Genomic DNA, 26,326 nt, shown 5'->3' with positions numbered 1-26,326 from the left:
AGTCCCAATGCTGGGGGAGATGCTCACGTACAGCACGGGTTCTCACTCGGTCCCAATGCTGGGGGAGATGCTCACGTACAGCGCGGGTTCTCACTCAGTCCCAATGCTGGGGGAGATGCTCACGTACAGCGCGGGTTCTCACTCGGTCCCAGTGCTGGGGGAGATGCTCACGTACAGCGCGGGTTCTCACTCGGTCCCAGTGCTGGGGGAGATGCTCACGTACAGCGCGGGTTCTCACTCGGTCCCAATGCTGGGGGAGATGCTCACGTACAGCGCGGGTTCTCACTCGGTCACAGTGCTGGGGGAGATGCTCACGTACAGCGCGGGTTCTCACTCGGTCACAGTGCTGGGGGAGATGCTCACGTACAGCGCGGGTTCTCACTCGGTCCCAGTGCTGGGGGAGATGCTCACGTACAGCGCGGGTTCTCACTCGGTCCCAGTGCTGGGGGAGATGCTCACGTACAGCGCGGGTTCTCACTCAGTCCCAATGCTGGGGGAGATGCTCACGTACAGCGCGGGTTCTCACTCGGTCCCAGTGCTGGGGGAGATGCTCACGTACAGCGCGGGTTCTCACTCAGTCCCAGTGCTGGGGGAGATGCTCACGTACAGCGCGGGTTCTCACTCGGTCCCAATGCTGGGGGAGATGCTCACGTACAGCGCGGGTTCTCACTCGGTCCCAGTGCTGGGGGAGATGCTCACGTACAGTGTGGGTTTTTCACTCAGTCACGACCTGGGCTGGTTTGATCCGCCAAGAAATCCAAGTGAGAGTCAGCAGGACTCTCCTGCAGTCACTTGTCTGGGACTGACACAGCTGGCATGCTCAGTTGCTGGAACATTTAGGAGCAGCCTGGCCTGTTGGGCGCGCTGTAGAAAAAACTTTGCTCTTTTTTAAGTAGGTGACAAGTATTCTATTTTGTTTTGAAGCTGCAAGTCCTTGTTGATGTTTCACAGTAACAGAGAGAATTAAGGAGCTGTTTGTTTGTGTGGCCAGATGTTTTTATTGTGTCCAACACTCGGGGGCTGCCTGGTTTTTCATTGGGGATAACCAGAGTTCCGGTGGCTAAAACATTGGGTTAAAGCTTTGTCATCTTTTGCATTCCGATGTGTTTTGCAACAAAACACGGAGTTAAAGATCTGTTGTCTTTTCTGTTTTGTTGTGTTTTGCAAACTGTCAGGTGCAATAAAAGCCGAGCCGAGGTGCTCGGTGGCTGAAACCGGATTGGCAGAGTCTCAGTGTGCAGGTAGCGCTCCAGCCCCATCTGGTTTCAGTGGAAATTTCCCTGGCTGGCGCCTGTCTGTGTCTGGGACGGGAATGGCTCCGCACAGAGAGGAGGGCACACGGCGGCCCCCCGCCGCGCCCTGCGCCTCCGCCGGCCCTTCTGCAGGTGAAGCCCTCGGTTGCCGTCCTGTCGCCCCGTTGCCGTGGTGAAGGGCGTTTGTCGCCCAGCCGCGGTGGCTCTGGGTGGCTCTGGGACACGTCCTGCCGGCGGGGGGGCCAGTGCTGGAGCCACCGGCTGTTCTCTGGTAAGTTCGGCGTTCGGTGCCGGCGTGGGCACCTCAGAGTGACGTCTGGTGTGCTCCAGCACCCGGGTGGCGCTGGTCCTGGTGTCCCCAGCCAGTGTGACCGAGGCTGCCGGGTCTGTGCGACTCGGAAAGCGTGAGAGGAGGTCTGTCCGTCTGGAGGGATTTGACTTTATGGATGCTTTTGTACACCTTTTGTAAGGTGTTTGCAGGGGAACATATTCAGTGCTTAATCTCTGGTCTGCATGGCGTCTGTTCAGATATTGGTTTGCATTGATCCAAACGTTGTGCCTTTCACACTGGTCTGTTCGTTTTAAAAAGCCAAGCTTCTAATTTTATACCCCTATTGATTGTTATTTCAGTGCTCTCAGCGCGCGCTCTGAATCCATCGCGGGACTTTCTGTGATGCCTGCAGCTCTGCTCTGACACCGGCTCTGGGCCGCTGTGGGTTTCCTCTTGTGTGCATTCACAACGCAGGGTTGTGAGCTGCGTCCTTGTTCAGGGCGGTGTTCCTGGCACGCGGGTGTGCGTTAGCTGGTGTGTGCGGGGCTGTTCTCCGGGGGGAGGACACGCACAGCTCGTGTTTCACCCGCCGCGCCCCCAGCCCTCCCCGCAGCGCTGACCGAGGGCAGGAGGCTTCCGAGGACGTTTTCTGAACGAGAGTGCGTTAGTGCGGGTTACAAATGACTGTGCTTTGCAGAGCACCTGGAGAAAGTAAATGTGGAGTTCGTTTAAAAAAGAATTTAAAAGTGCGAATCATGCACATAAACACACATACGACAGTCTCCTGAATCTGTAAAGGCATCTGTATTCCCTTATCTGTTTGCTGAGGTGCATCGGGGCCTGTTTGTTGTCAGCGAGGGCCGGGTTTCGCTGCCTGTTGGTGTTCAGTTTCCAGCTTGGTTCCTGCTCTGCCAAGAGGAAAATTAACTCTGTCCCCACCAAACCGGGACAACTGGCGGTGTGAGGTAGAGACCAGAAAACGCCATCTGTCTGAAGGTTGTCCTTCGGGAAAGAGGAGAACTATGTAACCTCTGACATTTTCAGGGAGGCAAGAGTACACAAACTTTGCGTTAATCATTGGACAAGGCAGAATGAAGCGTGGATGTGGTCGGCGGTGGAGCGTTAATGCCTAACCCAGCGCTTCATGGCGGCAGCGGGCGAGGTGCGGGCTGAGGGCCGGGCACGGGCAGGAAGAGCTTGCACAGCGAGCCTTCGGAAGTGCTGTAAACGTGTTGTGGTGCTGAACCGGCAGCCGGCGGGCGCCACGGTGTGCACGCACAGCCCCGCACGTGCAGCAGCGCTGTGCTGCTCCCTTCAACGGGTGCTCAGCTCCGAGCAGAACCAGGGGACTGCCTCTTATATACCCGCTCCGCAAGATCACTAACGGTGATTTAGAGATGATGCAGCAGTTAGTTGCTGCTGTTAACCACTGTCAGCGCCAGACTGTTTAAATCATCTAAGTACAGTGATTACTAAATATAGAATGAAGAGGAAGGAATCCAGGTCAAAAGCTCCCATTGTGGTCTTGGGAAGTGGGGAGAGGAGCACAGATCTTGCTGATTTCAAATATTCCCATGTTCCCTTTGGCATTTTAGTGCAGATGCTGTTGGATGGGGTGTGACTGTGCAACCAGTGTTGGGGTTGGTCCCTGCTGGTGTTGAGCAGAGCTGTGAGAACACACCGCGTGTCCGCTGGCCGGGGTCTGTTAGGGTGGGCTGGCGGGGCCTGCGGCCCAGCGGCGGTTTGCAGTGTCCCAGTCCCGCTCTGGGAGCAGCCCCAGGGGCGGTTTGCAGTGTCCCAGTCCCGCTCTGGGAGCAGCCCCAGGGGCGGTTTGCAGTGTCCCAGTCCTGTTCTGGGAGCAGCCCCAGGGGCGGTTTGCAGTGTCCCAGTCCCGCTCTGGGAGCAGCCCCAGGGGCGGTTTGCAGTGTCCCAGTCCCGCTCTGGGAGCAGCCCCAGGGGCGGTTTGCAGTGTCCCAGTCCTGTTCTGGGAGCAGCCCCAGGGGCGGTTTGCAGTGTCCCAGTCCCGCTCTGGGAGCAGCCCCAGGGGCGGTTTGCAGTGTCCCAGTCCCGCTCTGGGAGCAGCCCCAGGGGCGGTTTGCAGTGTCCCAGTCCCGCTCTGGGAGCAGCCCCAGGGGCGGTTTGCAGTGTCCCAGTCCCGTTCTGGGAGCAGCCCCAGGGGTGGTTTGCAGTGTCCCAGTCCCGCTCTGGGAGCAGCCCCAGGGGCGGTTTGCAGTGTCCCAGTCCTGTTCTGGGAGCAGCCCCAGGGGCGGTTTGCAGTGTCCCAGTCCCGTTCTGGGAGCAGCCCCAGACCCTGTGCTGGGCGCCAGCAACCAGCCCCGGGCTGACAGGAGCTGTTGGCAAGCGGTCCTGGTTTATAGGTGGCTAATTTGGCAGTGACGGTTAAGTCTTTGGCGGTTTTATGATTATTTAATCCGGAGGGTGTGTCCGGATGACACAGAATCGGTGAAGATGTTCTCCGTGCTTGTACGTAGTTCAGCCACACGTGACTGAGTGGTGTAGGCTGCGCTCGGATCTCTGGCCCTGCTGCCCGTAAATCTTCACGTAGCGGTGCTGGCTCTAGCGGCTGCCCCGGCCGCCCCCTCCTCTGCCCTTGTCCTCGTGTTGCTGGCGCGTCGTTGGCCGCTCTGCAGCTCAGGGTGTTGGTCGCGGCTCAGAAACCTCGTGGGAGTGGAGGAGACCGGACAGGAGAGCGGCTTCGCCCGGCACTTCCTGCTGGGAGGGAGGTGTGTGGGAACATGTCCTCAGTCTCCGCAAGCGTAGGCACCGCTCAGCGGAAGATGGGCTCGGGCTCAAAGCTGTGAAGAGATCACTTGGTTTGCGGTTTGGATCCTTGGTCTTCTCACTCAGAACTTCTCCAGGTTCAGTGATTCTGGGGATCTTGTCGTGGCTGCTCTCTGTCGTGCCCTGGGTTTACCAGGAAAACACAGCAAAGCGCTGGTTCTCTTTCCTGGCACAGTCTTTCCAGAGGAGGGAGGTGACCCCACCTGGGTAGTTGGTGCTCTGTGTTTCAGGTCTCCTGTGTCTGATTTCGGACAATGAGGTGAGGGTAATCTCTGTTGCCCTGAAAGCTTAACTCCTTTCTTTACCCAGGCACAGCATCCTTGGAGACAGATGATGAAACTGGGGCACGAGGAGCAGGCATGAGAATGTGAAAAACGTGTTGTTGTTTTCCATTCCCCCAGCGCCAGGGGTGGGGGAGCAGGATTGGGGTGCGATTTGGGCTGCTGGCCGCCCGCAGCCGGGCAGGTCTGTGTTCCGAGCTGGAACACCCTCTCGTGCTGTTGGGAACACCCGTGGTTGCTGCTCTGGGGAGCGCTTTTGGGCGAGATGATACAGGTGAGAAGAGCTGGTGCATTACGAGAGAATTACTTTGCAGACAAGCGGTCTGAACAGCTTGTGGTTCAGAACTCTGTGTGCTGCCGTGTTCTGCAGAAGAATGTTCCATCATCCTACATCCACGTTGCTCCTTGTATACAACAGACGTCACCAGAGTCAGTAAGAACTGACTGAAGGAAGAGCTCGGAGGGTAGCTCGGCGAGGCCTTGTTTCCAGTGGAGGTGTGTTAGTTATCTTAAAAACCACTACGTGTATTTCATGCGTATGAAATTGGAAGAGACTTGTGCAAGCGCAGTCTCTGCTCAGTACAGGGGGATGTTCCGCAGAGGCGCAGGGCCCGTGTGCAGGGCGGGACCGCGGCGGGTGCTGCTGTCCCCGAGGAGCCAAGTGAAGCTGCCAGTACGTGTTTGGTAATCCACCTGTTCGGTTGGTCTGGAGCATCGTTCTTGTGTCTTGCAGGCCCTGAATCAGGAATCCCGTAGCAGTCGGACTGCTTCCTCTTCCCCGATTTTATTGATTTATTTTAAATTTAGTTAATAAGCAGAGGTGATTTTAGTGCACAAATAAGATGCCACTCTAGCAACGTTGATGTTGTGCTTTGTGGAAGGAAATCCGAGTAGCACCGATAATAACTGTCAGAAATCCCTCTTTTTGTCCTCCTTTATTTAGTATCACAACTTCTTATCCTCTGGTTCTCCTTCAGTAAAGTCAGAATGGGCTGCACTTCTTTTCCTGCACTTTCTCTCATTGAAGGGCTTCTCTTGGTTGCAAGTTGCAAGTTCGTTGCCTTTTGTCTGTCTAAAAAACCTCAATATCTGCTAACACAACGCCTCCGCATCGTTCCTTTGCACGTGCTCAGCGCTCTGCTGAGCATCAGGCTCCCCTGGCGGGGAATTCTGCTTTCCTAGTTCCAAGCTACTTGGGCCAGCGTGAAGTGCTGCTGGAAAGAACTCAGCTCTGAGTCCTTCCGGGCAGTGGAACTGGGCCGCGCGGCTCAGCGCGGTGCTGTGCGGCTCAGCACGGTTCTGTGCGGCTCAGCGCAGTTCTGCGCGGCTCAGCGCGGTGCTGTGCGGCTCAGCGCGGTTCTATGCAGCTCAGCGTGGTTCTCTGCAGCTCAGCGTGGTTCTCTGCAGCTCAGCGCGGGTGCTGCGCGGCTCAGCGCGGTGCTGTGCAGCTCAGCGCGGTGCTGTGCAGCTCAGCGTGGTTCTCTGCAGCTCAGCGCGGTTCTGCGCGGCTCAGCGCGGTTCTGTGCAGCTCAGCGCGGTTCTGCGCGGCTCAGCGCGGTTCTGTGCGGCTCAGCGCGGTGCTGTGCAGCTCAGTGCGGGTGCTGCGCGGCTCAGCGTGGTTCTGTGCGGCTCAGTGTGGTGCTGCGTGGCTGCTGCGTGGCTCAGCGCGGGTGCTGCGTGGCTCAGTGCGGTGCTGCGTGGCTCAGTGCGGTGCTGCGTGGCTCAGTGCGGTGCTGCGCGGCTCAGTGCGGTGCTGCGTGGCTGCTGCGTGGCTCAGTGCGGTGCTGCGTGGCTCAGTGCGGTGCTGCGTGGCTCAGTGCGGTGCTGCGCGGCTCAGTGCGGTGCTGCGTGGCTGCTGCGTGGCTCAGTGCGGTGCTGCGTGGCTCAGTGCGGTGCTGCGTGGCTCAGTGCGGTGCTGCGCGGCTCAGTGCGGTGCTGCGTGGCTGCTGCGTGGCTCAGCGCGGTGCTGCGTGGCTCAGTGCGGTGCTGTGCGGCTCAGTGCGGTGCTGCGTGGCTGCTGCGTGGCTCAGTGCGGTGCTGCGTGGCTCAGTGCGGTGCTGCGCGGCTCAGCGCGGTGCTGCGTGGCTCAGCGCGGTGCTGCGCGGGTGCTGTGCGGCTCAGCGCGGGTGCAGCAGCCCGGAGCAGCCAGTGTGGAGTGGTGGTGCCAGGGTGAACCTGTGGAAGCTGCTGTTGTTTTGTGAGCGAGCCCAAGGAACCGTCTCGAGTTGCTGTGATCGAGTCTCGTAGCTGGCAGTCCTGGGAGGCTTATCGGGAAACGCTGAAACTGATACGGGCGACCGCAGAACCTGTTTCTGCAGGATCCTGTCCAGATTGCATCGCAGTGGCCCCTTCAAGCAGCAAAAATAAACCGGCCAAACAGGGTGGGGGAAAACAGGGAAAAATGCCGTTTTTACCAATGTTCGTCAGGAGCTTAATGCAATAAACTGAGTGTCAGGTTGATGTCCTAGTAACAGGCATCCTCAGTAATTACCGTGTGTCAGTGAAGGTTGTTTTCGAGCTCTCTAGATACCAAGGTGATGAGACAGGTTAGGCACAGTCATTTTAAGGATTTATTTTTAATCCTGCACTTCTTTCTTTATTAAACCACAGACATCTCTCTGAGCAAGAAGTGCGAGCGTTATTGGACAAAGTGCTATGAGTATTTCCCCTGTGTTTGAAGGGACGGCTTTAAAGCCTGGGCAGAATGGATTTCTGTGAGGGTGGGCCATGGAGGATTTGAAATGGCCCTGCTCAGCAAAGTGTCCTTCTCTTGTTATTACTGTTATTGGTACGTTATTATTACCATGACATTATTACTGTTCTTGACTCTCATTCTGCCTTTGTTCAAGTCGTCAGCAGCTCTGACTGCAGTTGCATTCGGGCTGTTGTTTGGCAGGTAAAGCGTGTACCTCCTTGCAAGAGCTTTTTGTTTCCTAACCCGACCTGTTAAAGCCTCCTGCTCTCTAAAGCTGCCGGTTCATTCACAGTTATTCTCTTGCCAACTGTTGATCTTGCAAAATGAATTACAGGATAAACATTAAACCCGTTTTCTTTTTTATTAACAGGAGGAGTCCCGTGTCCTCAGGGTAAAGGTGGTTTCTGGCATTGATCTGGCGAAAAAAGACATCTTCGGCGCCAGGTGGGTGTTCCGCGTCGGCCGCTCCGTGCGTTTAAACAGAATACGCTTAGCAGGGCACGGATGCTTTCGAACTGATAGTTGGTAAATGTGATGTATTGATTACAACCGGTGCAACGTGTGCTGGCAGGAAGGCCGCTGGGCCCACCTCCGGAGGTCCAGGCTTTAGTTCCAGTTGGGCCCTGGAGCACCTGGAGCGAAGCTGGGAGCCTGAGGGGAAGGAGGAGGTGTTGGGGCGCACGGGGCGCTCTGCCTGTGAGCGCTTCCCTCCGCCCGGGCAGCAACGGATGGGGCCGGCGGACCATCGTTTGGTCTTTGGCCAAAGCAACAGTTGTCGAACAGGAAAACTGGTTTTAAATGGTCAAATGGAAAGATACAGATACAGTCACTTGGTGTGTTCCCAAGTGCTTTGTTTCGACAGAATGAGTCACGGTGTAGGAACAGCTTTCCTACAGGCTGGGGCTTGCTGTGCAATGACTGAAAGAACCGAGTCAGGTGGGAATTGGGGAGCAGCTGGTTCTGGAGCCAAAACGAACTGGAGAGCTGGACTTGTGGGTTTTTTCCCCGAGGACGAGCTTGGGTTGGACGTCGTTGCTGCCTCAAGCCCAAGTGGGATGAAATTCTGGACTTCAGGTGCTCCAATCTGCTTAGAGGATTTTTTCAGCTTGAAATTAGCGGTATCCAGTTTGGCTGTTATTGAAATAAATGACTCAGTTCTTAATGTATAAATGAGCCTTCCCTGGGGATTTTCCTGCATTTCTTTAGTGATGCTTACAAATTGTTCATTAGCTTGCACGTCTAGCTCAAAACTACATGAAAGCAGCAGTTGAAAGTTTAATCAACTTCAGTTTGTTGGGTGAAACTTGCAACAAACGTTCCTTTGTGCAGAATATGGTGGGATGAAGCTTTTTACTTTCTCTCCCCAAGTTTGCTGGTTCGAAGAACAGCTTTTGATGCTGACCGTAGGTGCAGCAGAGCCAGTGTCCCATCACGGGGCGCTGCTGTCCCATCACGGGGCGCTGGTGTCCCACCATGTGGCACTGGTGTCCCATCACGGGGCGCTGGTGTCCCATCACGGGGCGCTGGTGTCCCGCCATGTGGTGCTGGTGTTCCACCATGTGGCACTGGTGTCCCGTCATGGGATGCTGGTGTCCCATCATGGGGCGCTGGTGTCCCATCACGGGGCGCTGGTGTCCCACCACAGGACACTGGTGTCCCACCACAGGACACTGGTGTCCCATCACGGGGCGCTGGTGTCACACCACAGGACACTGGTGTCCCATCACGGGGCGCTGGTGTCCCATCACGGGGCACTGCTGCTGGCTCCCAGCATCAGCCTCTGCCCCTGCACCACCCTCGGGCTGGCTCGAGATGCTGCGGTACCGAAATCAGAGAGAGGGGCGAAGAGGTGGGACTGAGGCACGGAGGAAACGAGATTTCTATCAAATACTGACCCTGGAATTGCCACAGTTATGTGCGAACTCTGCTTATTGCAGGTTTGTTTCATTTGGCCTTTTCATTCGATTACAGATTTCTGGTTTACTTATACTTAATGGCTGGATTTTGTTTCTGCATTATTTCCAGAGCTTTAAATTTTACCGCTTCTTTTGAAAAAAAGTAAAGCAAGGGGTTGGAATGTGAAATCTGCTCATTAAGAGGAACTGTATCTAACTCCTGAAGTGCATGGCCAGCTCACAGAAGTGGTCTGGGAGAAGGGCAATCCTTCTAGGCGTTCGTTTGGTGCACTAAAGGGTGCACTGGAAACGGTCCAGCCGGATCCCCGGCATGGCAGCGTCTCTTCGGCTGCCCTGCTCACGGGGCTTTGGTAAATACTGAAAATGTGTTCAAAAGAACTCCTAAAAGTTGTGCAGGAATTGATAAATTCTAAAAATATCTTTTCCCTTTGAAAATGCATAAAGTTAAAACAAAGTTAAATTTGAACTGAGTTCTACTGATGTGGCCCTTAAATATTGACATAAACTGGTCTCCAGTCAGTAGGGTTTCCATAGAACCGTGCAGTTGAAACCGTATTCCCAACTTAGGTTTTTAACTTTTGCGAAAGGACTGTTCCAAACGTTGGGGCTGAGGGCGTCACCCATCGCACACGTAGTGAGGTGCTGGCACGCCTTGGGAAGGCTTCTCTTCCTGCCGCATACCTTGCTGCGGGGTGAACACGTCACGCTGCCCGACCCTGGCGCACAGCGAAGCGGCTGCAGTGCCTGTCGCTGTGCCGGAGCTGTGGGGAGCGCGGGGTGCAGTGTACTGATGGCCGCTGGCTCTTGCCAGCGGGAATCGTGTGGGGTTAGTGCTGGCCCTGCACGCTTAACCATGGGAGGCTCCTGACAGTCTTGCTGCTGTCTCGTGAACCGGCACATGTATCTAGCACCCGACGCACGTTATTGTTTGACATGTATTTCTGTAGGGGGTAGCAGGGTCACAGCCCGGCGCGTGGCCGCGCAGCCCGCGGAGGGCTCTGCGGCTCCGTCTCCATCCGCTCTGCCTGGCTGTGCAGACCCCGCCGGCGCTGGGCGCGGGTTCACGGCGAGCGCCGAGCTGCCCGCCCACCAGGGTCATGGCTAGGAGCTGCTTTCGCTAATTTTTTACATATAGAGCTATTAATTCAATGCATTCCTACCAGCTGGTGAAACACAAGAGTCCGTTTCTGGATGTGTCAGTGCCGGGACTTTTCCCGGAACTCTTCTGTGCAGCTTCACCTTCCGTCCCAGCTGCTCGCTTGCCCCTCTTGCCCAGATCTTTGCAAACTGCTTTTTGCCCCAAGAAAACTTGGAAGAACACTTTATACATTGTGTTAGCACAACAGTTATTTTTTTATTGATGTGAGACGTGAGGAGACTCGGGCGCTACATAACCATGTCCAATCTACCGAAGGTGCTAGAGGCGTTTCTGCTAAAACCCGGCCCTTGCCATAGGGGTTCAGTGTTCGCATTGAACTGGAGCAGCCGGGTGTCGTGTGGTCAGCCCTGCTGTTAGGGAGTTCACACCCGTGATTGCTGATGCACAGCACATGTGGCACAGTGATTTCTGTCACCTGGGAGGGGGCTGGCTCTGGCACCACCGGGTGCAGAGTCGTGGGGGTTTGGGCTGGTTTAGGTGGTGGGTGCGGGGCCCTGGTCCCGCTCGCTGTGCCCTGCTGGCGCGGATCTGCTCGCCGGCAGGGCACGGGCTGGGCTGGACAGCGTGTGGCTGGACAGCGTGTGGCTGGAGCCGCTCGGCGGCTCGTGGAGGTGGCTGCGGGAGGAAGGACGGAGTGTCGGGGACCCTCTCCACGCTGTGTGTGACACGGTGAGTGATCCCCGTTGATGGGAGCTGGGACCCCTGGAGGTGCTTTTTCCTGACTTCTCTGTAACTAGAGCAGGTATAACCTGGTGGTTAGTGGTTGGGTGGTGGATTATTTTTTCCACTTTGCTGCTGGCAATAGTTTCTATTGCTGTAGGTGCTTCTGATGTGCATTAAAAACCAGCAGATTCTACATGCATTTGTCACTGTCAGTGACAAAGAACTGAGCTGTTTCCCTGATGGGAGTCCTGAGGCAGGTTTAATATTTGCAGAGGACTGATTTCAGTCTAGATGAGTTTATCCGGAGAGCTTCAGGTATCCCAGTTACTCTTTGTGGGTGTAAAAAGCAGGATATAAATGCATCTCAGTCCATCCTAGTTTGTGAGCTCCATTTTTGAAACAGCTTAAAGAACAATATCTCAAGGAACTCGAATATAGTGGTATGCAGGTTATTGTTTCGTGCCTGCCAAGGCACCTGTGAGGAGAAGCGTGCACCCAGCCACCCCGGCCGTGACTGAGGAGGCATGGATGGTGCATGGGGCCTCTGACGTGAATTTTTTGGTTTGCGGGAGGCTGTGTGGCCAGAGTGAGGATCAGCTTCACTGCTGCAGAGCGGCTGGGGGCTCAGGGTGCTGTTTGCGGGAGGCTGTGTGGCCAGAGCGAGGATCAGCTTCACCGCTGCAGAGCGGCTGGGGGCTCAGGGTGCTGTTTTTGGGAGGCTGTGTGGCCAGAGTGAGGATCAGCTTCACCGCTGCAGAGCGGCTGGGGGCTCAGGGTGCTGTTTTTGGGAGGTTGTGTGGCCAGAGTGAGGATCAGCTTCACCGCTGCAGAGCGGCTGGGGGCTCAGGGTGCTGTTTTTGGGAGGTTGCACGCGGTTTGCCACCTGCGTTAGCCCCCTCTCGTGGGGGAGCCTGCGCGGTGGCTGCGCAGCTGCCCCTGCATCTCGCTTTAAATCCTTCTGGTCCCCCCGGGCACTCGAGGGTTATCACTCCATGAACACTGTTCCGCTACTGGGGGCAGGAAAGCAATGCGCGCTCTCAGCTTTGTTTGGGAGGCTGTGCCAAGAAGCAGTCAGTCTTTGTGCGTTCTTAGGGCTTTGCTCTGAGATCATCGCCGTGGTGGCAGACGTGGCTTTTGGCTCCTTTTTTAGCAGGCTGAGGAGCCCAGAGCCGGTGTGTGCCCTCGTGACGGGTGCGATCGCACCCCAGGACGGGGAGAGGCCCAATTAGGAGGAAAATCCACTGTGTTGCAGTAGTTGCTTCCCTTCCCTGATGGAGTAAAGCTGTCCCGGGTTTGTGTCGCTTGCGTTTCTGCGAAGCGGCAGTTCTGTCCGATTGCTGTTTTCTGGGCGGCGGAAAACCAAAATGCTGGGTTGTTGTTCCGAGGAGCAAACAAAACCATGTCCTTGGACTGTTTTGTGAAGGCCAGGTAGACGGTCAGATATTTCAGTAGTGCCCGTCAGGAAGCATAGTGCTAAATACTCAGCTGCGTAGCTACGCTATTCCTTACTCTTCCAAATACTATGGAAAGGAGCGCAATTCTGGGCTTCTTTGTAAAGAGCTTTGAAGTATATGGAAGTGCTGCTCTAGAAGCATTATTTTGTGAATAAATATATAATGCTCTGTTTGGATTGAAAATGAACATGAATAAATTGATGTAGAAATAGATCAATAAATAATATAACGGTGAAACATTTTTAAAGCCTGTGATGGTATTGGAGGTGTTGCAGTATTGTTTACAGGCTGTCAGAAGATAGAAATGCTCTTCTGGTAACATTTAGCATCTTTTCTCTCTACTTGTATACTTTACAATGGAAATGAGCACAGATTTAATGTGTAACTCCCAGTGTATCTGGATTTTAATAATTTCTTGCAGTTTGAAAAGTTTTAGATTTAATCTAAAAGTTTGTTTCCCCTAACTTGTATTTTGGAAAAGACCCCCAGGCCCAAGGTCTGCTTCCAGGAGTGGGTTCTCCTTCCATGACACAAAACAATCCTGTGGTCAGGTGGAGCTCCACATGCTCCTGTTTGTGCCCGTTTGTCCTGGTTTTGCTAAAACCAAGTTTCTCTTGTAGTGAATTTGCCTGTCAGCTCAAGCTTCATATCAGCTGCTTTTCCTGGGGAAGCAGATCCGTGTTTTGGTGGACATAGCAATGGAATGCGAGGTTATTGATAAGGACAGCTTCATCTCTTGCGAGAGGGGCAGCGGGAAACAGGTGACCAAGAAACTGACCAGCGGAGTAGAACACCCCATTCAGGTGAATGCTTCATATGAACGTGGGACATCACGAGGATCTCGTCCCTTTTCCTTATGGCCACATTAGGAGACGACCTTGCTAGTCGTCCCTGCGAACTGAGGCCAGTGACAGACTGAATCCAGCTCCGGGTGGCTGCAGAGTCCAGTCCAGGACTTCGGCTGCCGGCTCTGCAGTTGCTGGGACTTTCCAGATGGGTTTTGTATATTTTGTATTATTTTCTCTATTTTATCAGCAGCATTAGTAAAACATTTTCAATTTTTCCAACTCCCTTCTCTCTGTCCTCCTTTCCCTCCCGATCGCCTGTCCTTAGTGGGAAGGGAGGAGAGGGGGTTAGCAATTCATCTGCCACGGTTTTATTGTCACCCTGCAATCAAAACCCTTGACGCCATTGCATCTTGTCCTGTCTCAGGGCGCCGTGGAGAAGAGTCCGTCTCTCTCGCCTTGGTCCCTTCCATCAGGTGTTTGTACCCACGGATAAGGTCCCCCTGGCCCTGCTCCAGGTGAACAGTCCCAGATCTCTGTCCTGGTGTGAGAGGGTCCCTTCATCACCTCTGTGACCCTTTGTGGACTCTCCGGTGTGTCCGTGTCTCTCGTACCGGTGAGCCCGGCACTGGGCGCGGCTCTGCGGCCGTGGCCTCAGCGCCCGCAGCCCAGGACACCGCGAGCCTTCGTTGTGGCGCTTGGTCGCCTTGGTACCCGGCAGGGCCGCCTGCCCCTCGTGAGCTCCTTGGGGAGACAGCCGGCGGGATTTGTGCGGTGACCGCGCGTTGGTGACGGAGCCTCCTTCTCCTCTTCCCGCCTCGGTCTGGGTGCTCGCTCGCACCTCTGGTGCCCTTAGAGTGCTGCTCGGTCGCTTATTTCTCTAGTCAGTGCCCATTATTAACACAGCGAACTGCGTGACTTGTAAGGTGCTGTGTTGTTGCATGTGAATGTTTTATAAATTTACACAAAGTTTATAAATATCTACAGAGAGTGGAAACAAAATGAAGAAGGGGGCTTTTTCAGGAGACTGGCGTTTGCGAGATAATGTTGACCTATGGGACCGGAGTTGAAAACCTGACTGTTCTAAAGATGGGTTCTTAGTTGTTAGCGGTGGGCTGTCGGTGCAAGGGGATGCGTGGGCACCCGCGGAGCGGCACGCCGCCGGCTGGCACCGGGGCCCTGCCCGTCCTCCCCGGCACCTTCTGCGCCAGGAGGAGCGCTCCGAGATTCACCATCACGCTTCCCATCTCGTCAGACCCCGCGCAGCAGTGAGTAACAGCACACCAGAACAAAACCGAACTCCCCCGCCCAGCAGTTTTTGATTGGTGTTGCTGAAGCCGTTCTCTTGGGTAATTCGTGTCTGCAGCTCTGCGTTGCCGTATTTGAAGGCAGCTGCCTTCTCTTCTGCAGATGTAGCTGCCGAGCTTTGACAGGCAACCGCTAACCCCTGCATGCATGAGCTTCTCTTGAATCTGTCTTAATAAACACGTTCTTATGACAGCAATCTTTGCAACTAAGAACTTAATCTTAGGTGATGACTCATGGCAAATTTCCTATCATCTCTAAAACAGGGAAGCATTTTCTTGGCTCGATTTGTTTTTGCTCCTGGCATACAGAACATTGCTGTTAAGTGTCTTTGTGCTACCGAAGGTGACGTGTCTGTGACCGAGGGCGCCCTGTGTGTTCCAGGGCTTCACTCCGTCCGTCCTGTGCCTGCCAGCCTAGCGCAGCCGTGGGGGAGCTCCAGTGCCGGCAGTGTGACGGCAGCCGGGGAGGTTTTACCTGTCCTGGCGCTCCTTTGCTCCCCGGGGCGTTGTATGTGCGTTCTGCATGTGATTGCAATAACGATGAGTTCTTGGTACCCAAAATCCCGGTGTGAGGTGGAGAGGAAATGGGTCTCTGTCCGTGGTCCCCTGTCCAGGCGCTGTCTGCAGGACGTGAGGCTGCAGGGCCTGTTCCCGCCTCCTGTAACGGGGACCAGCCCGCCACAAAGCGGTCTGACGCCCTTTTGGGCGGCAAACGGGGGAGACGACCTTTTTGTTAATTGGCTGTAGTTGAGTGAGTCAGCTCTTGATGTTGTCTGACAAGTGTCAGAGCTGACGCACGCTGTAATTCCTATCTGTATGGGCTGGAGTGCAGAAGCAGCTTGAGCCTGCCCCCAAAAGCGGCGTTAATATAGCCGTGAAGGGCTGCGGAATACCGAGTTCTGTTCACGCGCTGGTTTAAGTGTGTCAGCGCGTTGGGTGTCCGTGTGCAGGTGCTGGCAGCGGGGCCGGTGTGAGGGGAGCCGGACGGGGCCGGTTCCGGCCGGTTCTGGCCGGTTCTGCAGCCGTCCCAGCACAGGGCACAGCCGAGCCCACCAGCAGCGCCGGGCGCCTCGGAAAAGTGTGTTTAACAAGGGCCAGAACACCCAACAGTGAGAGAAACGGCCCTGCGAACAGCAAGTCAGAGAAACAGCACGGGAAATTATGGGATGAGCCTCCATTTTGTTTGGGTAGCTAATTGTAAAATGTGGAGAAATGCTGGCCCTTGGTTTTCAAGGGTGCTGGGCGGGCAGGGTTATTGCTTGTGGAACAGCCCATACTTGGAAATCGGAGCCTGAGGGAAGTCTGTGAGGGAAGGAGCGGCTGGTTTTTCAGAGCAAGGCGAAGCGCTCGGTGGGGCGGACGTGGGGGCGCTCGGTGGGGCGGACGTGGGCACGCGGAGGGGCAGCAGGGCGCTGTGGAGATGGGCGCTCGTGTGACTGTTTGCAGGGCCTCACAAAGGCTGCACGGGCAGTCTGGCCCTTTTTTACCTGCCTTGTGAATGTGATAGCACATTGGATGTAGTCTTTGACTACATGTAGTTTTGTGTGAGGAGGAGCTGTGTTTAAACAGCAGGTGTCAGTACCCTGGTCGGCCGGCGGCCGCTGTGGCGGGAGCAGCTGGCCGGGCCCGCGGCGGGCGCTCGCGTCCATCAGGAGTTCTCGTGTGTTGATGGCGCGGGTTCCCGGGTGCCGGCTGGCCGCGGTGTTCGGTTCGGGCCGTGCACCACGCTGGAAGCGCGGCCCCGTGTGCGGCGTGGCGGCGCTGCTGGGGCCGGTCCCGGAGGACGGCGCTCGCCCGGCCCCGCCGGGCCGGCTGCACTCGCCTCACTGCCGCGGGCTCAGAGCTGTGCTCTCCATTGTGCAGTGGTAATTAATTTTTAATTAAGTAGGTTTCCTGGGGCACCCGCAAATGTTGGTTTCTAGGAACTTTTGACAGCTCCTGGTTCCTGCCCAATCCAGGAGGAGGTCTTAATTCACCTGTTTCACGTGACTGAATCATCCATAGGAACTGCTTTTGCGAAGTGGCTTTCTTCGGTAGCGAAGTTCGCGTTGTGTCCGTCTGCAGGAGGACAAGAGCTCTCTGTGAAGACACAAGTGAGGCTGTCGGCAGCCGCTGTGTGCCGCGCTGCAATCGCGCTGCTGGGAGCCCTGGCGTCGGTGATGTTCACTGTTATGTTTTCTACGCTCTTGCTTCTTGGTGCTCTCTCACCTATAGTATTGTTTTGTTTCCTGGGCTGGGGGGGGGCTGAATGGTGCTGAAATAGAGGAGCAATCTCTGTGAAACCTGTTTGCCCTTGGTAAGGATTTCATATAGGAAGGAGGTGAAATAGCTAGAAAAATAACCTTCCTCCCAGCCTGTGAGGGTATTCTTTGCTTTCCTACTTCATGTTGCACAAAAAAGATCACTGGATACTTTTAGATAAAAGACAGGTAGCTCCTTATTTCGCACTGAAAACCTCATACTTAACAGACTGTCCTGAGTTTAAATTTCCTTTTAAGTCTGAATTCAGGATTTTTTAATCTGAGGTTGTTGGAAGTCTGGCCTTCACAGTGATCTCTACCTGCTAACTCAACCTAAATTAGCAAGAAAACGATGTGCTTCTCTAAGTTTAAGTTTTACCTCAGTAACTGAAGAGTAGCATCAGACTTGCGGCCAGAGGATTCTGAAGTTTCTGATGTAATTAGCTCGCTACTCTTATTATGCACATGACCAACTTGGTCTCTTTTGAACCTGGCTAATTCCCTAACCACACAGAATTCCACGGACTAATGCTACATTTCCTTTGCTTTTTGCTCGTGTCAGATTCCGTCCAGCTGTGGTGTCAGGGTTGTGACCTGCGGCGCGGCTGGGAGCGCCGGCCGCGGCCGGGCTGGCGGCGTGGCTGCGAGCGGGCTTCCCGAGGGCGAGGTGGCAGAGCACACCCGCCACGCCAGCTCTGCCTTTGCTGAGACAGCTAAGCCACCTCCAGGCTGGTCCTGTGCAATGGCTCCTCGTGTCCCATCTGCCGCGAGCGGCGGTGGCAGCAGCGGGCCCGTCGCGGTGGTGGCCCCGGGCCGCGCGGAGCCTGGCGAGGACAAGGCCTGTCCCCGGCCTCTGCCTCAGCTGCTCCTTCCTCTTGCCTCCAGCTCTTCTGTGGAGCAGCACAAGCACTTGCGAGGCTTTGTGGGAGCTGGATGAAGGACGTAGGCTGGGTTCGTGACCGCAGGCTGCAGGAAGGCAGGCTGACGGCACATTTAAGCCCAGCTCATCTCCCCCGTTCCACGTCTGGTGTTGCTGGCAGGGGAGCGCAGGGCCGGGAGCGGTGCTGGCTGAGCCGCTCCAGTAGTCCTCCGCGGTGGCCTCTGCTGGAGAGAGCCGGGCAAGCCTGCTCTGAGCACAGGTCGGGTGCTGCCTGTGGTGAGCTCCTCTGTTCCAAAAGTCACATGTCATTAAGTTTGTTTGTTTTTCCTGCTGGATTTTAGAACTTAGGGTATTTTGGCGTGTAAAGCAGCATAGGACCCTAAATCACTGCCCCGTGACACAGGTCTGGGGCCGATGTACGCAGGTCCTCTGTTAGAGTTCATTTACCTTTGCCTCACACTCACAAGAAGTGGCCTCAAGGAAGATGGCAAAATACATATGTTTACACTTCCATCTATTTTGTAAGAGCAAAAGTACCTTTTTTTTTTTTTCAGGTGTTTAGAAAACTGGGCTTTTTTATGCTCTGACAGTTTTCCAATGCAGGGAAAATGCAAAAGGAATCTGGTGGTGTTCCTCTGTGTTAGAGAACAGCGTTCTAAAGGAACAACCCGGGAAGGTGGAGGCGCTGTAGGTGGAGCTTGGTACATAGTTTTACCTCCCTCTTTCACCCACGGGCACTTGTTTGCAGCTGTCTGTGATGTGAGTCATTATCTCTAGCAGCTCTTTGAATAGCACCAGATGAGGTGTGCGGCGTTCTTTGGAAAGTGCCCTAGGAGGACAGTGCGAGACCCGCGGAGCGGCTCTGGGATTTGGTGCGGAGGGTGAGGCGGTAGGATGCCCAGGCTTTTCAGTGAAGGCTAAGGTAAGGTGTTCTGTTCCTGAAGCACATGTTCCTTTATTCCAGCGTGGTTAGTCACTTCGGCTTTGCTTTAGTCACCTCACATGACACTGGTATGATGGTGAAAGCCAAATCTCGGTTCTCTGAGAAAAACCCGTAATGGATGTGAGGTGGTACAGACAGGAAGGTGAACCCCAGGAGGCTCCTGCTAGGTGACGAGCAGTGAGCGAATGCAGACGATATGCTGGGAAGCGTTCCCTGGTCGTTAATTTCTGTATTTCATTGTACTTCTGTGTTCTTACAAGGACAGGAATGGGGAAATTCACCGGGGAAGATGGTTATTGGGATCAAAATGATCGTGTCTCTAAGAGATATTCTGCCTTATAGTGTTTTTGTTACTCTTCACGAAGCTTTGGTAGAAGTACCTCTATTACTCTAACCTTATTTGGTGATGTGCATTTTGAGCTTTGTATCTATCATTGCTTAGAACGTAAAAGTCATTTTTTGGGCTCTCCTGAGTGTGTGCACACATCGTTTTGTCTCTACGTACGTTTAAATGATTCTGTAAAACATTTTCGGGTTCAGGGAAATCTCTTTTGCCAAGTCCAATCTGTTTCTGCCCTGCGGGTAATTGCTGTTCGTGGGGCTCCTGTAATTTTATGGGGACTCATTGCGCTGAATATTTTTGAAGATGGTGTGTTTTGCTAAATCATGTTTTTGAAGGCTTATTGGCTGTGAAGGTGCGTCTGTGGTTGTTCGCAGAGAGACAGTCTGCACGTTTACCCGAGTGCCCTGTTGGGAGGACTTACGTTCATAGGAAGTGCTGGGCGTGCAAAGCCAGTTCCGGTACCGTTACACATCTGTTTCTGTGTCTGTACCGTAGGTGCCTGTACAAATATTGTGCATGGCTGGTAGCACTGAAAAGCTTGAAGATGGAGGCCTTTCTCACAGTCTTGTGTGGTTCCCCGGACAGCGCCTCCCGGCCTGGTGGGCTCTTTGCCTGCCCATCTGGGAGATGCCGCTTGGGGGGCACCAATCTCAGCGTGAAACAAACCCTGGACTTTGCTTTGTCTTGTGCCTCTTAACAAATTGTGCTGCTATTTTCTAACCTTTACAGTGTCTTGGTGAGAATAAATATTACCCGCTCTAAGACTGGGGTAACATAAATACGTTAATTAAAAAGCAAAGCAGGCAGGTGAGTTCTGGCAGGTTGAACTGCACGGTGTCCCTCTCCCTGCACGTTTTCCTTCTCTCGTATGAGAGCGGCAGGCTGGCGAGGAGGGGATGAGCCCTGGAAGCCCTGCAGAGCGTCCTCGGGTTTGGGTGCAGCGGTGCAGGACGGCAGCGGTTCCCGGCACGGTGTGCGTGTTCTCCTCGCGGCTCCTGGGAGGCCGGGCCCCCCGGGGCTGCGCGCGCCCCGCTCTGCGCACCGCGGGCCTGGGGGGCTGCTGGCACGGGGGCAGCCGAGGGGGCGCGCCTGCCTTCCTCGCAGCAGCAGGGTCGGCATCTGCTGCCTTTGACACAACAGGGCTGTTTTGAGATCTGGAGTTGGCCTCCGTGTGACGAGCTTGGCGTGCGCGCACTGGCACAACGAGGGATACTAAATTTTATATTTGGGGGGGCGGTTTCAGCTTTTAACGTAAAAATAGAGCAGTGTAGGGCTTAGTAATTTCATTGTTCTTTCACGTATGCCTGTGCTTTCCACCCTCTGAATTTGTGGCTTAAAATAAATAAACAATACGTTGGGCCGCTGGCAAAAGCTATTTTGAGAGGTGCTTTCTAAGCTGTTTCAGGAGCGTATAGCAACGCAGTTCCAGACTCAGCGAACAAATAGGAAGCTGTTCATGCGCCCCAGTTTCGCAGCATCAGGATAAGAACTTGTAAAGGATGCTGATCTGTTTGCATGTGGTTTCTTTCCTTCTTTTCAGGGTTATCGATTCATCGGTGCTTTCTGTTGTCCTCCGTGAGAAGAAAAGCTGGACGCTTGCCTTCTCAAGCTGACATTCAAATGAAAGATAATTATAGATCTACAATTATTTGAGCTTTAAGAAAATACCAAATACTGAGTTGACAAAACCATGGCAAGTGGACAGTTCTGAATGTGTGAGGGGCTTCAGAAGGCCAGGAAAGGATCTCTTCAGACCTCGGATTCGGGGTTTTTCAATGGCTGTTGCTCTGCCCAGCTCTGCACCAACTTGTGGTTATGATTAGCATAACTTTTCTTAACATCGTTTTTTTGGGATTGCCGTTTGTTCTCCCAAGAGCTGTAGGCAGCTCCACGTGCTGCTGATCTGAGCAGGCGTCGGCACTCGCTTCAGGTTTAGGCAGTCACGTCAGGATAGATGAGGTTATTGGTTTTGATCAGTTGGGGATTTTGTAAGGAGCAATATTGTAGACAGGTGTTCATCTCCCATTCGTCTCCAGTCACTAGTGTGGTAATGACTGAATAAATACTGAATATATCTGCCGACTTGTGATGTTAGTGAGAGATGACGTTGTTGCGTATGAGAACGAAGGCACTCAAGCCTGTAGCCCCTCAGCCTGGCAGCGCGGCTGTGCTTCTCTCCTTCCCCGCGCCTGGAGGGCCCCCAGCCCTTGTTGTGTTGTTGCCTTCCATTCCCAGTGGCTCAGGCTGCCTTTGTGGGCGTGCTTTCTGCAGTGCTTTTACCCTCTTCCCGAGACCAACCTGGCTCTTTTTCTGAAAGCTACAGCGAGTTTTCCAAGCAGATTCCAAAGGCGTTAGCTGCACATGTCGGATACATGGTGCCATCTACGTGAACTGCAGGGCTTCCTCTGCTTTCCAACCAAAACGACTGTGTTGTGTGATTCCACGTTCCTCAGCTGCCCCGCTATGAACCAGCAGTGACTGGAGGCACACTGCTGCTCCCAAGGAACTGAGGAACTAATTTCTCTATTTCCTGCTTATTTTTAGAGCACAATGAAAGCATTCATACATCACTTGTACGTGTGCTTACCAGGGGCCATAGGGGGTTTTAAATAACAACTTCTTCAGGAGCGAATCTGCCTACCTTATACAAATCCAGAAGCCGTACTTCATTTTAGTGCCCTGCCTCTCCTTCTTTTAATCCAGCAATTGCAGGGTGAAAAATAGGAGGCAAGCGCAGCCTCGAAGTGATGGAGTCTGCTTTCTGTGCACAAAAGTTCTCTCTGACTGTTGTTTTTGATGGGTACTCTCAGCAGGTGTCTCACTGATTGTGTCTTCTGTGGTCTGGATCGTCAGGGTTTCCTTTCCTCAAGACTTGTACAAGTAAAGCTGTTAGACAGGAATCTGCTGTTCTCTCCTGCCTGCTGGAGATTTCATTCCATTTGCTGCTATGCTCACTTTTCCAGTGATTTGTTTGAACAGATCAGGTGCTATATTTTGTTCTTATGCAAAAGTCCCTCAATTTTACTGATGTTCGTGTTGTTGTCTAATAAATCTCCCATGTCAGTAGCAGTTTCAGCTTGCAAAGGTGCCCTGTTGATCTAGAACAGTTGCTTTTCGATGGGACTTCGGGGTGCAGTTGGCCGTTGTAGAGTTCCTTCTGTGCCCCTGCTGCTGCTGTGATGGTTAGTGGCTGTTCTCTGCCATGCTTTTGCTATTTTGTGTTGCTGCTGGAGTTATATTCTTGATCGTGGATCTGCTGCTTTCATTCTTTTGCCATTCTGGGATGTCTTCACCAGTTTGCTCAGTGCTTCGACTTTGCTCTTCGGGAAGTCTCAGCTAGTCCGTTGGCTTTTACTTTTGTGCCTCGCTTAGTGTTTCCTCACAGGTGGTTTGATCGCAGGAGCTTCCGTGGTGTCACTGACAGAGCAGACAACAGGCGTGAGATTTCCAGCTGATGAGATTTCTTACTAATCAGAAGTTAGGGACCGGCATTGTTCTGCAGTGTTAACCTGTATCTCAGTGCTAGGCACTCAAATGTTATTTTAGCTGTTGCTGGATGTCTCTGTGGTTGGTACTGGCTGCTGTGCTGGGCAGATTGTAGCTGTTGCTGGATGTCTCTGTGGTTGGTACTGGCTGCTGTACTGGGCAGATTGTAGCTGTTGCTGGATGTCTCTGTGGTTGGTACTGGCTGCTGTACTGGGCAGATTGTAGCTGTTGCTGGATGTCTCTGTGGTTGGTACTGGCTGCTGTGCTGGGCAGCTGGAGCGGCTGGAGACAGGGGACTCTGCATTTTCCAGCAGCAGCAGCTGCTTTGTTTTGCCTGGTCCCCGTGGAACGGAGTCTGGCTGCGCTTGTGTCTGTGTGACCGAGCGCTGCCGGCGCTGAGAAGCACCAAGGCTCTGCGGAAGGTGGCGCGGGAGCTCCGAGGGAGCGCGGGCTGGAGTTCCGAATCCCGGCTCAGACCCTGGGAGCTGCGCTGGTACTGACAGTGGAATGGATGCTTTCATCCTTTCCCGTTTTAACTGGATACAGTACGTGCATGCTCAGTTAGTGCTGAAGCTCTAGATCTGCCTGGCCTCTGCAGGGCTAGAGCCTGCAAGAGAGATACCTGACTCATCCCATTTGTCTTAGGGGTTTTTTTTAAGATCTGTTGATTTAGAAGCAATTTCTTTTGCTGTATTTCAGTATAATTTGGACACGAACTTCACTGAAATGAGATGTGATGGAACCCTGTCCCCAGTGGGACTGGCAGAAACCTGTAAGCGGTCACGTTTGCACTAAGACCTTCCTTTGAGCTGATGAAGGTGGGAACACAGCTTTCTCCAGAGAAAGATGTAGCTCAAGGGGACTGACTGAAGGGCTTTCCTGAGCATTTGGCTTCTGTAGTATCACTTGAACAAAGAACTAGTGTGTGTGCTGCCTGAAAAGAAGTTTCAGTGTGTGTTTTGTCTGGACACAGAAGATACCCGGGTTCCCGATTCTGGAAGCCTGTCTGGTTTAGCCCTTTCCTTGCCTCACTGTGCTTACCAGGATCCTGTATCCTAATGAAGAAGGTGTACCTGATTACCTGTACGTTTTGCTGGGTTAATGAGACAAGCAACCCAACAGACTACAGCAATATTTATTTATGGCTAATTCCAAGTGGAGAAGAAAACTTAGGAATTCAGCGTTCTGTGGTTTCTGATACTGATGTCCTCTTATTTTGTGATGGCGTGGACAGGAATTGTGTGTGGTTATAGCTGAGGTAACTGAGCTCTTAGGGGACGAGGCCTGGACGGTGGCCGAGCCGCTGTCTGTGCCGCCGCTGCCTTTTGCCCACCTCTGCTCCTGCAGCTTTCGCGCGGGTGTCCCAGCCCCTGGGCCGCGTCGGCAGTTCAGGGCACAGCGAGCACTGCCAGCCCTCAGATGTGTTCAGGCAGCTGCAGCTCCCAGAGTTGTGAATGAAACGCTCAATTGAGCAGTGTGTAAAGCAGATAACTTAAACATCTTTTTCTGTAAGCTGTCGTCAAATCGCATCACTCACAGCTCCTGGGTAGGAAACCATAGTGGTAAATCTCAGGTCTTGTTTCTTTGTTTTGTTTCCATATGTTCTATTTAACAGTTTTATTTGTTTTCTTTTGAAATGATCATTGCTATCCAAAAAGCTAAAAGCAAAGCCAGAAACCCAAGCTGGCAGTGCCTTTTACGTGGCCTAAATGTATTAGTGGATGCATTATTTGCAAGGGTTTTGAACCCGCAGGGGCACACGGAGCCCTGGAGCCCTCGGTGGCAGCGAGCGCAGGCCCGTGCCAGCCAGGGACTCGGCTCAGGTGGCTTTAATGCTATGGTTGGTATTTAATTGAGCACGTTCAAAAACGTATTTTAGCTATTTCAGTAGCATATTACGGTTAGGAGGTTTCACTGCAAACTCTTTCACTAGAAGCGTTTGGAGCTGCTATTGTTATCCAATTAAATGACAAATTCATACTGAAATGATATTTGGCTGTAAAATTATATTCCCATTAAATATGACATCTTCTTTTGCAGTGACCCGTATGTGAAACTTTCCCTGTATGTAGCAGATGAGAACAGAGAACTCGCTCTTGTGCAGACAAAAACTATCAAAAAGGTATGTATATACCCTTCTTATTCCAGTTTTTTGGAGTTACTAAGAATATTGGAACATGATTCTGTAACAACAGAACGCTTATTTACCTTGCAAAGGCTAGGTGGGAGGGATAAAATCAGCGTAGCTGCAAGCTCATTTTCTTATTTAATGAAAAACCTGTAATAGTGTAGGAATTTTGGACCAGTGGTGCTGGGGGCTGAGACTTCAGAGTCTCGGATGGGCAGCTGCTCTTCCCTGGGCAGAGCTCTGGGCGGCAGAGGCCTGACCAGCCGCGTGCCCTGGACGCTCTGTGCGTCTGCTTTCATGGGCTTGTTTGCCAGTGTATGCTTAGGATCCTTGAAGATAATGGCTTGCTGCAACAGAACCGCTTAGACAGGCGCAGGTCCTGCAGGCTTGTTGGTTGTGTGCCGGCGGCGTGGGAGCTGGCGGGCGGGCCTGAGGAGGGCGGGGGGGTTTCGTCTCCCACCGTGGCTCGGTGGGCGGGAGGATTTCGGTGTGGGGTAGAGAGAGTCGGGGTGAGCCCCAGAGGTCCCTCCACCCTCAGCCGGTGTGTGACTCGTGGGTGAAGCTCAGGACGGCGCGGGAAGGCGCGGGAGCCCTGCGCCTCCAGGGGAAGGTCTTGGAAGCAAGTCCGTGCCGTGGGGACAGGAGATGGGAACGGCGGCGTGGCGATGGACTCTGCTTTGCCCGTGCTGCCTAGGAAACGCAGGTGACCGCAACTTGAGGTTTAGGCAATTTCTGACTACTTTTTTAAAATTAATTAACCTAATTTTTGAAATTAATTTTAAAATTCTTATTGCCCTTATTTGAAAGGGTGTTGCTGGTACAAAAGCGTGATTACTAAAGACATGGCATGTTTGCCTCCTACGCATTTCAAATGTAATGGCTACAGCACAGAAAGTTGGGAGGGGTTGAAATGAGAGCATTGGATTGGAAATAATAATATAATTATTACTGCTAACAATAATAATCACAAGGTTGTAACATTACTGCTCATCTTACCGGCTTTGGAGAATAATAAAGCTGCTGAGAAGAGCACCATCAATTTAAAAAAGAGTAGTAAAGGTGTGGAAGTGATGTATGGATTGTATGGAGGAAGAGAGGAGCTCACGGAGCTTCGTGCTGCCCTAGGAAGACCTAGGGAGAGGAGGCGGAGGGCCGGGATGACGGTGTGTTGCTGGGATTGCATCTGCCTTTTGCACTGGTTCTTGTAACTGTCACGTAAAGCCTGGGCTTTCTCAGTCCTGTCCAGAACAGTGGTGTTAACTCAGCCCTTGGAAAGTTGTAGTCATTTCTGTTTTCTCAAAGCAGTGTTCTTCTTATGCAATTTCCAATCTCTGGTTATTTCATAAACAACAAACATCTTTAACACATCTTGATTTGGGGTTAAAATCATTAATCAAAATACATTGAGCAAAACCAGTCCCAGGAGTGACTGTGGCAGACAGCGCCAGTTATGGCGCCCAGCTCTGTCACTTGTGACCTGGCAGTGTCTGACCCTTCACTAGTGTCTCGTTTCTCTCCCCGTGCAGTACCTGGCAGTGTCTGACCCTTCACTAGTGTCTCGTTTCTCTCCCCGTGCAGTACCTGGCAGTGTCTGACCCTTCACTAGTGTCTCGTTTCTCTCCTGGTGCAGTACCTGGCAGTGTCTGACCCTTCACTGGTGTCTCGTTTCTCTCCCCATGCAGTACCTGGCAGTGTCTGACCCTTCACTAGTGTCTCGTTT

General features: G+C 53.3%; 1 protein-coding gene across 6 annotated transcripts in view; it reads left to right on the top strand.

Moving 5' to 3' along the window:
* Nucleotides 1-26,326, top strand: part of LOC102098886 (NEDD4 like E3 ubiquitin protein ligase) — a 121,424-nt gene that overhangs the window by 20,110 nt on the left and 74,988 nt on the right. For 4 of the 6 annotated variants that reach the window (XM_065046710.1, XM_065046708.1, XM_065046709.1 and 1 more), the window contains exons 2-3: nucleotides 7,673-7,746; nucleotides 24,519-24,600. In XM_065046710.1, coding sequence (XP_064902782.1) covers nucleotides 7,673-7,746; nucleotides 24,519-24,600 — 156 coding nt within the window. Of the gene's footprint in view, nucleotides 1-1,322; nucleotides 1,525-2,154; nucleotides 2,170-7,670; nucleotides 7,747-24,518; nucleotides 24,601-26,326 lie in introns of those variants that run through there. The other 2 variants (XM_065046712.1, XM_065046713.1) reach the window with 2 other exon arrangements.

This window comes from Columba livia, chromosome Z (assembly GCF_036013475.1).
Source record: "Columba livia isolate bColLiv1 breed racing homer chromosome Z, bColLiv1.pat.W.v2, whole genome shotgun sequence".
NCBI classification, from domain to species: Eukaryota; Metazoa; Chordata; class Aves; order Columbiformes; family Columbidae; genus Columba; species Columba livia.
The sequence above is the reverse complement of the archived record's forward strand: the minus strand, read 5'-3'. Positions and strand labels throughout refer to the sequence as shown.